This window comes from Budorcas taxicolor, chromosome 2 (genome assembly GCF_023091745.1).
Source record: "Budorcas taxicolor isolate Tak-1 chromosome 2, Takin1.1, whole genome shotgun sequence".
NCBI classification, from domain to species: Eukaryota; Metazoa; Chordata; class Mammalia; order Artiodactyla; family Bovidae; genus Budorcas; species Budorcas taxicolor.
This window is the reverse complement of record NC_068911.1, coordinates 88,850,144-88,864,636: the sequence shown is the minus strand read 5'-3', so window position 1 is coordinate 88,864,636 and position 14,493 is coordinate 88,850,144. Positions and strand designations below refer to the sequence as shown.

Genomic DNA, 14,493 nt, shown 5'->3' with positions numbered 1-14,493 from the left:
TGAAAAAGAATATAAGCTGTTTAACAGAGCAATGACTTAGCATCAAGTGATCTGGCTTCGACTTTTTTTTTTGCCTCTGAGACTCGCTCCCCACTACCTTGGTATTAATAGTAGAGTATGGCTTTTTTCATTCAGACACAGTGTGTTCATATCAGGTATATTAGGTAGATTTCCTCTATCATTAAGTACAGTCTAGGCCTACTAATTTGAATATATTTATTAAAATAATTGATTTTAAAAAGGTCAGGTAACAAAATTTTAATTATCTAAATGATAAAAGTAATAGGAAACAAAATGCCTTTTGTAAGGTGCAAAAAATAAGTTCATCTTTTTGACTCAAATTCATTGAATTGATGCATGTATGTTTAAACTGGACAATAATAAAAATAATTGAAGGCCATCCAGTGCTTACTGTGTGTCAGGCACTGTGATGAGAGCTGTGCATGGAATTCCTCATTTGGTCCTCATAGCAATTCAATGTCATAGATACTTTTAAGGTATCAGTTTTAGGAATGAACAAACTAAGGCTTAAACCCAATATTACGCAACTCATAAATGGGAAAGTCAAAGCTCATACCAGGTCTGTTTGGTGCATTTTTCTTTCAATAACTTGAGATTTATTGGTTTTCTATACTGTGCCAAACACAATTAGTACTGAGATAAACAAAAGAGGCACAGTACCTACCTCCATGGAATATATAATCACAGCCGTTCACTTGCTTCTAACCACCATAAATTGTAACATTCCTCTATCAACCACTTTGAGTCATTCATTTCCATAGCTTCAGCATTTACATCAATTATATACCATGACATCATATAAAACATTTAATTACATATTTTACCTGACTGTACATGGTTTGATTTTGCTTGGCTTGTAAAATATCTGGCGTATCTGGCATCACGTGAATCTTCGTTTTATCTTTGTTCCAATCAACAGTGTATAAGTACTAGAAAGTTAAAAAAAATACATTTAAAATTGGAATAACTTTTTAGGTCAAACAAGAAATTTTTAAAAATAACATAACATTTGAATGCACTCAATTTGAATTAGGTTAAATTAATTTAGTAACTAAAGGAATATATAATTCAGCAAAGATACCAAAAATAAAATCAGACTTAAAAAATAATTTAAAAGAAAGAATTATTTCTAACTCAATTAGAAGGGCAAGGGAAATAAAAATAAGAGGTAAGAAGCAGAAAAAAAATGGTATAGGGGAGTGCTCTGGTACCGTTTGCCAGTGCATAGAAGTGATGAGTCCAAATTAAAAATTTCCCAAACAAGAACCAGAGGATGCTAGCCCTGCCTGGCTGCGAGTTACAGGGAAGGTTGGCTCTTCAGTTTACCTTGTTCATGGTATGGGCATTCTGCTTAGCAAGCACCATGTCCATGGAGTCATTCAGCTTTGAAAACTGGAAGTTGCTAGGATGCTGGCGGTATTTCTGGTCACTGGCATATTCAGTTGCTCTCTTGGCCTTTTCCACTTCTAGGGAACCAGCTGGACTCCAGCCAAGCCCTTTGTACCATTCATTGTAGTCCTGCTTATATTCATTCTATAAACAGAGGAAGCACGTTGACTTTATCAATTCAGACACAAGAATGTAGCATAGGAGCCTGTAATCTCCCTTCTCATGCTAGGAATGCCATCATCACCCAGAAAGATCACTTACATCACTCTGTAAGTGATTCATGTTCTTGGACAGCTGGATGTTCATGGCATCAGGGAGGAGAATATACTTGTGAATCAGATGCTTGTAGTTGGTATTGGTGATATTGGCTTGGGCATCCTTGGCGGCCGTGACACTGAGCATGTCAGCAGGGGTGTGGTAGCTGGTCTTGGTCTTCTCATAGTTTTTCTTGTACTCCCGGTCAGATTGCATTTTGGCCACTTGCATGGAATGAACTAATTTGGGATCATCCTCAAGACTGCGGAAACCAACCATCTTCCCCCTCTCCTTTTCATAATTGTGTTTGTATTTATACTGTGAAGAAAATTTGAATATTTATTCAGAGCAATTCCCTGACCAGATACCATTCTAGTGTCAGTGTTCTGTATTTCATAAAAAATGATACTTGTATAAAATTCTGCAGTTCAGAGAATATGTTTTTCACATTTATTTATGTAACATGATACAACTATATATTGTGAAGTAGATGCAAAGTTATTCTTACTGCCCCCATTTCATAGATGAGTAAACTGAGATCCAGAGGGATGAGTGACTTGCTAAGGTCCCTAAGGATTAGAACCTTGATCTTGTGATGACACACCACACTGATTTCCGCTCTTATGCTGTTGTTAAAAGGGACCTGTAGTAGGTAATAAGAGTACAGCAAACAAGAAAAGAAGAAAAGCAGACTGCTCCAAGCAGTTTAATGTTGCCCCAAGAAATCATCCAGCCGGTCTTACACTGATAATAGGCTTAGTTATGAGACACACAGTATACTTTCAGGGTAGCTTTGTATTTGTGGAGTTCTTTTTCAGATTCTCCATACTGGTGTAATGGGGAAGAAATTTTGCTATTTATCACCAGCGTCCCTCTATAGTGGGGAGATCCTGATACATGGAAAGCTTCATATTCAGCCCGTCTCTTGTGGGTTCAGGTGTGCAAGTTAGGGGTTACGATCTGGGAGAGCCAAATGATTCCAGCACAATAGAGGGAGGAGTTCTGGGGATGATGCAGGAGTAGGGTAGGGATGGAGAGGAAGAAAAGATGAAGAGCAGAGAAGGGGGAGGAAAGAGAAAGTATGCCTGGGGGTGGCTAAGGAAAGAGTGCTCTGAATGCACTCCTCCCACTTCCCCCAAATCATTAATGTTCACTGTGAGTGGATTTCTTACTGAAACAAACAAATGAAAGAAGTGAATTTCATTGAGATGACGTGTTATGGCAATGGTAGGGAGGCACACCAGCTCTCTGGGGTTGGGGGAGGGAGCCCCAACTTATAATGTTTGCCAATTTCTCTAGTATAAACACTTCCATCACAGCTGTATCAAGCTGTCAATAGTTTAACAATGGGTTTGCAAAATTCCTAATTATTTAATAATCAGCTATCATGAGAACAAAAGATCAGCACCCCCAGCACAGCCCTTTCTGAGACATCCTATTAGGAAGACAGTCTAAGAGGCAGTAGGCAAGGACAACACGAGTCTTCATTAAAGACTTAGTGAATGGCTTTGGATTTCTACAGGCCATGGTCTCGGTGAGGGAGACCAAAGTTAATTCACCCAGATCTCATGAGTCAGGGAGCTGACATCTAGGTGGTCATAATGTGACTGGCATTCCATTTTTTTGAAATTATCCAAAAAAACACGAGAGCAAGATTAAGACATGTTCATAGAACATAATGGGGCTACTGTTAGCAGGCATGCTTTTTTTTTTTCCTCTCATGTTTTACTCATTCAGTGTTTTTAGAACTCAGCCCTTATTATTTTGGTAGGATAGAAACCCCCAGTCAGGTGACTGCTTTCCTTTAGACTTACATCACTTGCAATATCTCTCGAGGCCTTGGCAGCTTTGATAGGAATTGCATCAGTTCTGAGATCATAGCCTTTCTTTTTAGCCTCTTCCAAAGAAAGTTTGTAAAGTTTCTGGAAAGGGAAGCAAAGGAAACAGTTTTCTTCTAAATAGGAAAATCTTAATTTTTTTTCAAAGACTAAACTGACACTGAAGTTAGAAATGTGAAAACCCAGTATATTCTTATTGATGCATTTTGTCAAATAAGAGTCAAGAGAAGAAAACAAAATAGCTGTGTTCTTGCATCAAAATACTTTCACTGTTTTGCAATGGACATTTTTATGTATATAATTGTATGGATTCTACAATCCAAAAAGAAGTCAACTATCCCAAATCCCTATGTAATTCAAACAAACAAAAGAAAAAACACCTGTTAGGATTTGAGGGTTTCCTAGCAACTGGTTAGGATGAGAAAGGAAGTGAAATAAAACCCCTATGCAGTTTCTAACAGTACATGTTGCACATTCCTTATGGGGCTTGACCTAAATTCTTCAAAATGTTCTTCCCTCTCCATTTAACTTTTCCCAATACTCCTTCTTTAGAAACATTCCAAAAGCTTGGTAGAAGGACTCTCTAGGAAAGTCCTGGGATTCATTCTTTATCTCTTATCCTGGGCTCTAAAGCCATTCTCTTTAATTCTCCTAGTTTGATAAAAAGTAACTACCCCTAGAACAAAATCCAACTCCCTTCGAATTCCTAACTGCTGGACCCAAGGCCCATCAATAGGCCTATTCCTATTCTTATCAAAGCAAGATGAGAAAGAGAAAGATGCTCATTTGTGGATTCCCACTCATTTTCAAAACATTCACTCTCAAAATTGAAACATTAATCTGTTACTTTGTTTTTACTAGTTCAAATGGGTAGGAAAGAAAGATGACAGACAACAGGGGAGAGTCTTACTTACATCACTCATATTAATTGCATTTGCCTTTGCCAAAATAATCTGGGGGATATCAGGCATGATATGGACTTTGGTCTTGTCGGCCTCCCATGCTTGTTTGTAGAGGTGCTGGAAAGTTAAAAAAAAAAAAAAAGAAAGAAAGAAAGAAAGAAAAAGAAATCAATAGAAGTTAATATTTAAAAATTTTAAAGTCATTTAGTACATACATATTGAAAGTGAAAGTCGCTCAGTTGTGTCCGACTCTTCGTGACCCCATAGACTATATGGTCCATGGAATTCTCCAGGCCAGAATACTGGAATGGGTAGCCTTTCCCTTCTCCAGGGGATCTTCCCAACCCAGGGACCAAACCAACCAAGGGACTCACATTGCATGAGATTCTTTACCAGCTGAGCCACAAGGGAAGCCCAAGAATACTGGAGTGGGTAGCCTATTCCTTCTCCAGAGGATCTTCCTGACCCAGGAATTAAACCAGGGTCTCCTGCATAGCAGGCAGATTCTTTACCAACTGAGCTATCAGGGAAGCCCCATACATACATATTATTTTACACAAATATCAATATTTTATGTATTTTTGTTAGCTCACTCTTATTTTTTAAAAGTTTAAAAGAAAAATGTGGTCAAACAAGATAGTGGAGAGGATGTAAAATGGAACGTAAAATGTCCTGTCTTCCTATTTTACAGCCTGGATATAGCAATTCCATCTTGGAATTTTCTAGGCATATTAAAGTCCATATTTAGTCCTTTTGAAATATAAATGAAGTCATATATATTATTCTACATCTTGCTTTTTTACTTAATATTATAGTATAGACATCTTTTAGCCTTCTCAAAATAATTAACTTCATTCATTTAAAGAGCTATGTGGTATTCCATGAAGAGGTATCCACCTAATTGATTTAACCAGTTCTCCATTGACAGACATTTAATTTGTTGTTTTCATTTTCTTCTATAGTAAGCAATGATGCCATAATCTTTGCGGTGATCTAGAGATGCACCAGGCAGCTACCCATTCAAAGAAGGACTTGGTGCCCCAACTGTTTGCAGACAGCCTCCAAATTGCCACTTGCTTTAGGGTTTTGCTGCCTCACTCAAGAGCACATCTCCCTGGTGGCCACATTCAGGGATCTTCAGGGTCGAGGTACAAAATCCTGGCCATTTTACCCAGTGCAGGACACTCCTGACAGGCTATGTCCCCTCAAGAGCCCCCTGTGGCACTGACCTAGGCTTTGTAAGGCCACCATCCCAGTTGGACCCCCCTTGCTATGTCTGCCTCCCATGGGTACTGATCCCCGAAAAATGCCCTGTACTCCAAATTCCACCTTAGCATCTCCTTTTGGAGACCCTAATCTGCAAAAAATACTAATAGGTATATGTATATATTATATCTTTGCACTTACGTAAGGCCTTCTGAAGGGTATTGGGCGGATGAATTTTAATTAACACTAGCAAAACTACTTTACATTAACTTTCTTTCCAATACTGTATATCACACAAGTTTTTAATTTTTGGAAATCTTGTAGGTGAAAAATGCTATCTCTTTGTTTTAGCCAGGTTTGATTTAAAAAATAAAAACAAATCTTCTAGAGTTTTCTTCTAGATCAGGGGTGGGTAAATGTCAAGACTCAGATAGTAAATAATGTTAGGTTTTGCGAGTCACAGAATCTCTGCCATTAACTACTCAATTCTGCTATTGCAGTGCAAAAGTGGCCACAGACAATATACAAATGAAGAGCTGTGGCTGTGTTACAATGAAACTTTACTTAAGCAGTAATTTTCTGATCTCTGTTCAAGACCAGCACAACTAATCAGAACTATGCAGTGATGAAAATGTTCTGTGTCAACCAACATGACAGCTCCTAGCCACACAGGACTATCAATCACTTGAAATGTAACTAATGTAAATGAAGAACTGAATTATTATTATTTGACTTAGATTCGTCATCACATGCGGCTAGTGACTATAGTATCAGACAGGGCAATTCTAGTGGAAAGAGCAATACTTATTCCTCAGAGTCCTGGCTCTAGTCTAGACCAGGTGATTCACCTGCTGTGTGTCTCTAAGGGAGGTGCCTTGCCTCTCTGGGCCCCACTTTCCTCAACCCTGCAACAAAGGGATTCAACCTGATGATCACCAAGATACTTCTTAGTGCAAGCATTTGCTATTTCTATGATTCTCATCTTGGCATCAGTAGTCTAAAATGATAATCATTAACATTGGAAAAATGAAAAAGTGTTTAAAAAATAAATGTATGTTTGTGATAGTTTAAATTCTATATCTTAAAGGGACACTGAGATTTGTGCCTTGTGTTGACAAGTCCCTTTCAAAGAGGCTGATCTACTTGAAAAATTTCTCTCTCAGAAGATTCCAGAGGATTTACTCAGAGACTTAGCATACTACAGCTCTTTCTACATCATTTTCTGCAACTGTATCATGTTAGATCCAAATTATTTTTCCCATTTTTGGTTAATCAATGGCATTTCTAGTTGTGATCTGCACAATATAACCAATGCTGCTATAATTTTTCTGTTATCTGCAACTTGAAAACAGGTGTCCAAGGAAAGAGGGTAAAAACAAAACAGGGTGATGTGCTTGTTTGATTGTTGGTCATGAAATCAACTAATCACTAATAATGTGAAACTACGGTGAGACTTTCCTGAAGACTGGAATCATGACTGATCCAAGGAACTAGTGGTGGAGAACAATTGCTCTCAGGATTGGCCAGAGAAGTTTCTGGCTCAGAAATGCTGCTACAGCCATGTAATCTAGGAGTTTTCTTTTATTCCAGCAAAAAGCAAGGAAGCAGGAGTGGGCTGCAACACATAGCTGTTATAAGCCCTACAATCTACTGATTCAGCATTATGAACTTCTACTCAACTTCACCTTAAACAAGTGGGACTCACTTTCAAGATTTGCATTAAAAAAGTCTATACTTACGTCTACTGGGTAGGGTGGTTCATTGAACATTTGAAGAGGGCATTTTATTAGGACTAATTTATATCTTTTTCTTTAAGACCCTTTTTTAGAGGAAACATTAACTATGAAGCTATAAAACTATTATCAAAACCTGTAGATTAAATGTAAGATTTTCCTGGCTTATTTCTGATTCCTGTTAAACACTACATTATTGAAAGACTTACTTCATTCATAATTTTTGCATTTTTCTTGGCCAAAACCATGTTCATTGAGTCCATCAAGGTGGAATACTTCAAAGTGTCAGGATGCTGGCGGTACTTCTTTTCACTGATAATCTCCATGGCTTTCTTGTTTTTCTCAGCCTCCAGGGAGCCCAGAGGGAGCCATCCAATGCCTTTCATGAAATCAGCATAGTCAGCTTTGTACTGATTCTGCAAAAGAGGAAAAGTTTGAGGATGAGAAGAAATCACAGCTTCCTATAATCATTAGCAGGTATTTAATATTCCATAAGTTCCCCTTCAGTTTTCAACCAATAGTATATTCCACTTCAACTACCTATATCCCTAAATTTCTTTTTCACATTTCTTTGCGTTAGAAATTTAAAACAAGCAGTAGTATCTTTGTGATTTGTTTCTCTCAATACCTTCATAAAGAAAAAAAAAATACTAAGAAATACCAAATAGATCAATCTACCATGTGACTACTATCTCAAGTAAGGTGACCATGTTGGACTGACTCTCTTACAAAAACCTCCAAGTCCCCTTGGCTAATAGATGACTCAGGGGACCCCATTTCTATCTTTAGCTATAAGCCTTTGAGCAGCCACCACAGTTAAACTGCTTCAGGTATGCCAGAAAACCTCACCAGTACCTTGTGCAAATTTCACTGCTTCCCTCCTCAGTTCTGATGTTTCCCTCTATAACTGTACCATAGTTGCTTTCACTCAGATACTTATGTACCCCTCCAACTATAGCTCAGCTTCTACATTTCTAAAGAGAAATATAGGCTTGGTGTGGCCTGCCTTTGGTTCATAATATAAATTCACTTCTTCCAGCCACCAAAGGGCCTCTATAGCTGAATTCTTGGTTTTCCACCCTTTGTACCTTCCTTACATTTATCCTAATAGCTGTTTCAGCCATCATCTCCTATTTCATCAGTAAGTAAGATAGGCAATTACAAAGTCAGAAATGAAAGCTGTTTGGGAATGAGGGGCAGTAGCTCTCAAGTTATCTGACATTTTGCTTCACCTCTTCTTCCTTAATCAGGAACCATAAAAGGTATGGAAGCCATAAAAACTGCCAACTTTCTCAGCTAGTTGTATTTCTTTCAACAAATCCTTTCTGAAACCAGATTTCATTTGCTATTCCTGAATCTAACATCCAGCAATGCTCACAATAATAATAGATCAGATTCATTCCTTTCTGTTAAAAAAACCTCAGTCTAAGGTAAAACATGAAACATCTTATTGGGAAATTACATATGAATATCTTCTTGGATTTTCAAAATGTCATTACTTAGAGGCTTTCATGATTTGCTTATTATCTCAAAGTAAATGCTCTGCAAACGTGGCTGTCACGTACATCACTTTGAATCTGCATCATGTTTTTGGCCAATTCCAAGCTCATGGCGTCGGGAAGCATGTTGTAGGTATGGATCACGTTCCTGTAGTTGGCATTGGTGGCCACCTCCTGAGACTTCTTGGCAGCCACCACACTGAGCATGTCCACCGGGGTGTGGAAGGATGTCTTGGACTTCTCATATGCCTTCTTGTACTCCCGGTCCGACTGCATCTTGGCCACCTGCATGAAGTGCACCAACTTGGGGTCGTCCTCGAGGCTCCGGAAGCCAATCTGTTTCCCTTTGGCTTGTTCATAGGCTTGCTTGTACTTGAACTGTGGATGGAAAAGGAACATGGACATGAGATAGTGAAAGAAAGAGAACGAAATATAATTCACTGGATGCCATTAGCTTAGTCATCGGTTTAGGGCTACTCTAAATTTAGAAAAGGAAGATTTGCTGGGGATGGGACAGGGAGCAAACTACTTTACTTCAAATTTCTTGCCAGAATTGAGTCCATGAGGGAAAGAATCATCTCAGAGTTAATCAAAGAGAGGTGTAAATAAGTTGCTTTAAGGAGACTTAGAAAGAGGCTTTTCCCACTCAGCTGTGTAACCAATGGAAAAGGCTGCAGGCACCGTTTCTCTACATTCAGGAAAGAGCCTGGTAATAAATCTTCTGTGTAAAATGTATAGCTTGTATCCTGATGTTTGCTTAGAATTTCCCACTAACAATTTAATTATTTTGGGGCTTCCCAAGTGGCACCAGTGGTAAAGAACCTGCCTGCCAATGCGAGAGATGTAAGAGACACGAGTTTGATTCCTGGGCTGGGAAGATCCCCTGGAAGAGGGCATGGCAACCCACTCCAGTATTCTTGCCTGGAGAATCCCATGGACAGAGGAGCCTGAAGGGCCACAGTCCACGAGGTCTCAAAGAGTTGGACACAACTGAAGCAACTTGGCACATAGCACAATTTAATTATTTTAACAAGGCCCTGTTACCTTTTACATTAAATAATGAACACATGATAAGAGGGTCCTTGGGCTGGGTGAAGGGGCGTGTCTTGTGTGTTACAAAGGATAGGGGTCCCACCAACACTAAAAAGAGCTGACTGCAGCTCCTACATATCCACAAGCTCGGCTCATTTGCTTTTTTCCTTTATACTAAATAAAGCCCAGAGGAAGCACTTACATCACTGGCAATGTCTCTGGAGGCTCTTGCAGCCTTTATTGGGATGGCATCAGGCCTCAGATCGTATCCTTTCTTCTTTTCTTCTTCCCAGCCAGCTTTGTACAGTTTCTAAATGATGAAGTAGAAAAATGCCAGCATCTTGTTAGTCAGCTTAGAACGGGGATCCTGATTTTAAAGTGGTTGGCGTGTGGGAGACAGATATTCCACAAAAACTAGTTGCCATCAGCCTCCCCGCCCTTCATTTTTGTTGCTGTTGTTCACCTACTTACATCACTCATGGTGATCTGGTTTACTCTGGAGAGTAAAATGTCTGGAGTATCAGGCATGACATGAATAGTGGTCTTGTCTTTGTTCCATTTCTCAGTGTAGAGCCTCTGCAACAAGAAAGGCCACACATGATTATATAGCAGGACTCATCGGCAGTGTGCTATCACAACGTGAGGCAGAGACCCACAGTTCCAGGGCAGGAGAGGGTCAATTTGATATTGGAAAATGAAGCAAACAGCAAGAAGATGGGCTGATGAGACTAAGCACATGAGTTTAAAAAACCATCAAACATGGGAGCCCTCTTTCTACTGAAACAAATGCCTTCCTGCCCTAACCACACACTACATGGGGTCTTGTGGTTCCATCACACATTCAGCGTGGTGTTGACAGCCAGCCTGGGGTCAGTATAAGTTGGAGCTCTCTAGATACAACAAATCTAGATACCCTGCCACCACCTTGGCCATGATCATCAGAAAGATGAAAACTCTGATGAAGGTCAAAGTGGTGATGCCCGGTTCAATGGCCTGAGCACTGCGGGAGCTCTGAGGCTGAGACCAGCAGGTGAGTTCTCACCTTGTCCATAATCAGTTTGTTACTTTTGTTTAGTGCTTGCTCCATTGTGTCCATGGCATATGTGAACTTCAGCTTCTCGGGGTGCTGGCGGTACTTCTTCTCACTGAGAATCTCTCCTGCTTTCTTTGCCTTCTCTACCTCCAGCGACTCTAATGGCACCCAGCCAATCCCTTTCATCCAGCTGGTGAAGTCAGATTTGTACAAATTCTTTACAAGGAAAAAGGAAATTTCATTGCAGAAACAGTCAAGGCTTAGGTTTCTTTAGACAGATTATTTGTCCGTTAAAAAAAAAAAAGGATGGGGGATGGGGAGAATAACCCGTATTTTATTCCCTACCATTCTTCAGAGAAAGAAATTAATTATAAAAGTGAATGTATTCATGGTGGTTTTGAACTGACAATCCTGACCCAATCCCTTTAAAAATTTAAATCTCTTGGAGGAAAGTTAACAAAGTTTTACATTGGAAGGAGTATTATATAGCATCCATTTGCACCTCTTAGTCATTCACAGAATACATCATATACTGGGTCTGACATCCAAAGTTTAAAAATATGTATATAATAACCAAAGAAAACTATATACATTCAGCTCAAATGAGTAAAATCCTAAACCCCCCAGTTCTGGAGAGGGTCCCTAATTACAGTGAGTCCAACCAGGTTGAGGAAGGAGTGGGCCACAGGTAGACACGGCCAGCTCATTCTATGCTGACAGTCTGATGAATGCTACGTACATCACTCTGAATCTGCATCGCATTCCTGGAGTGCTCCACATTCAAGGCATCGGGAAGCAGGGTGTAGTGGTGGAAGGGCTGTTTATAATTCGTGTTGGTGGCAACCTCCTGAGATTTCTTGGCTGCTGTCACGCTAAGCATATCCAAAGGTGTGTGATACTTGGTCTTGCTGGCTTCATAGCCCTTTTTATACTCGCGATCTGACTGCATTTTGGCTACATTCATGAAGTGAACCAGTTTAGGATCATCCTGAAGACTGCGAAATCCAATTTGTTTGCCTTTGGCTTTCTCGTAGCCCTCCTTATATTTGAACTATATGAAAAAGAAGGGCAGATGGAAGTTTGACAGGGTTGACTGTAGGAAAGTGTTCAATTGAATTTATATCACAGATTAAGCATTAGACAAACTGTCTGAATCTACATAACATCTAAGGTTTTATTATTTTTAAATAAATAACTACCAAAATATTTCCAATGGATGGTCTTGGGATCTGCTCTGGGGATATTTAAAACTGGAATAAGTTACAGTTTATATCTAGATCAGTCATAAGTAGATTCTCTAAATATGCTCAAAGGTTCCTAAAAAGTTTATTAACGATTTGGTGTACATAGTTTTTACTATGTTTCCTTGATTAATTTGGATTACCTTATTAAGTATTTGCAGAATCCTGAGTAAATTTCAGCAAAGACATTATAAAAACTAGCATACTAGACTCCAAATGAATGTTTCTATTATATCAAGGTATTATATCAATTCATATAGAAAATAAAACTTAATTTGTAAAAAGTAAACTAAGTAAGTAAATAAGTAAGCATAAAATTTATGACAAAAAACTAAAATACTGTCATTTAATCTATAATTCTTCCTGGTTTTCCATAAGTCACCAGAGTTTTTTCTTTATGGAAATTATAAAATATTATATTCTTTTAAAATACTGGGAGAGGGGACTTTCCTGGTTCAGCGGTTAAGACGCCACCTTCCCAATGCAGGGGCTGCCAGTTCAATCCCTGGTCAGGGAATGAAGATCCCACATGCCATGTGGCAAAAAAAAAAACAAATAAATAAAATAAAATACTGGGAGACTTTTTTGCTTTAGTGATATTTCCATATACCAAGGTTTTTTTCTTAACAAAATCCAAATAAAAAGCAGTTTTCACATTAATAATAATAATAATAATGAGAATTTCCAGTATTTCAGAGTTTAAAAAAGTCCTATCCTAGGTAACTGAATTGAGCTTTTAAATATTTTTAAGTGAAGCAAGATAAAAAAATTGGTACATAAGATATTAGGAAATATTTTTATATTACAACCTTTACTTGCTTTCAATATAGCTCATATAACCTCATACACCATGTAAAGATTTGTAAAATACCAAGAAAGCTTGCTACTTTCAAATTAGACTTACATCGCTAGCAATATTCCTTGAACTTTTTGCAGCAACAATAGGAATAGCATCTGGTCTCAAATCATAACCCTTAGCAAGGGTTTTCTTCCAATCTGCTTTATAATGAGACTTGGAAAAAAAAGAGATTATTTTAATATTTGACATAATTAAAAGAAAAATTAAACAGGATGCCAAAATCTTCATAATATATCCCTTTCTATTAAAAAATTCAGAGTTAGAGCCCTTTGTTCATCTTTTAGGGATCTATTAGATTCTTTTTAAAAAATATATCAGTAAACTATACACACAGTATGATCTCAATTGCTGTAAAAAACGTATATGTGTGTATAAAAAACCAGTGGAAAGGTAATGCTTTGAATGTGGGATAACAATATTAATTTTTTCATAATTTTCTATACTTTTCAATTTTTCTATAATAAGCATGTAATGCTTTTATTTTCTTGTATTTTTTGTATGAAGCATTTTAAACTTACACAAAGATGTGGATAGTAAAATTAAAAATTCAGACATAGTACCCTGCTTTAATTAACCTTAATGTTTAAATATTACTTATAAAAGTAGGAAAAAAGTTTTATATAAACCAAAAGCATAAAAATGAGTACTTAAAGATTGTTTATTTGGCGATAAAAGAGAGTCTAAAATGTTAGGAAGAATGACTAAGTCATCTTTTAAGAAATGAACAATTTTATCCAGGTTTGACTATGTCTTTAAATTAGAATTTACCAATTTGATTTAAAAGCAAAATGAAATAATTCATAATAGTACATGTAAACATCACCACTAATTAAGTATCCAAGAGAGATGCTAGTCACATACAAAGAAAGACTTTCTAAAGAAAATTGTGGTGAGCATTTTTAGAAGTTTAACAAACAGCCAAAAGTCAGAGATAGCCATACTTACAGTTACTACAAATTATACACTCCTGATTTTCCAATCTGTTTGTCCCAATTTCTTTCACTTTTTAAAAAATGGAACACAGACTACTAGATTGATTTAACAGCTAATGAATCATAGCCCACAGTTGGAAAAAGTCTGCATTAAGTGAAATGAATGCTACCTCTAGCCCCATATTCTATGATAAGAATCCAATCTGGAGACTATTGATTTGCAAATTGGTCCCCACACAAGGAGGGCAAGGAGAAACTTAAACAGGCTAAACTCTCCAGCTTGGCATAAACAAGAGAATTTAAATTAGTGAGTTTTGGGGGGCAGTCACGCGACAGATCTTTGCAACTGCCCACCAGGGCCATACTAGTTTATTTAGGCCTCAGCTAGGTTCAGTCCCGAGTGGTCTCAACAACACATTGGTCTCTCAAGGCCGCGTCCTCGAAAATGGCTCCCACTGTGGGAACAGTGGGCAGAATGTACATTCCAAGGACAGGAGTGGGATAAGGAGCCCCCAATTTCCCGGGTCCAGCTCCAGGGTCACCTGATAGTCTT

General features: G+C 38.1%; 1 protein-coding gene across 19 annotated transcripts in view; it reads right to left on the bottom strand.

The window, feature by feature from the left end:
- Positions 1-14,493, bottom strand: part of NEB (nebulin) — a 217,018-nt gene that overhangs the window by 147,037 nt on the left and 55,488 nt on the right. For all 19 annotated transcript variants that reach the window (XM_052636102.1, XM_052636101.1, XM_052636104.1 and 16 more), the window contains exons 40-51: positions 13,054-13,161; positions 11,648-11,959; positions 10,918-11,124; positions 10,347-10,451; positions 10,078-10,185; positions 8,910-9,221; positions 7,554-7,760; positions 4,418-4,522; positions 3,480-3,587; positions 1,672-1,983; positions 1,348-1,554; positions 846-950 (exon numbers count right to left, since the gene is read on the bottom strand). In XM_052636102.1, coding sequence (XP_052492062.1) covers positions 846-950; positions 1,348-1,554; positions 1,672-1,983; positions 3,480-3,587; positions 4,418-4,522; positions 7,554-7,760; positions 8,910-9,221; positions 10,078-10,185; positions 10,347-10,451; positions 10,918-11,124; positions 11,648-11,959; positions 13,054-13,161 — 2,196 coding nt within the window. The remainder of the gene's footprint in view (positions 1-845; positions 951-1,347; positions 1,555-1,671; positions 1,984-3,479; positions 3,588-4,417; positions 4,523-7,553; positions 7,761-8,909; positions 9,222-10,077; positions 10,186-10,346; positions 10,452-10,917; positions 11,125-11,647; positions 11,960-13,053; positions 13,162-14,493) is intronic.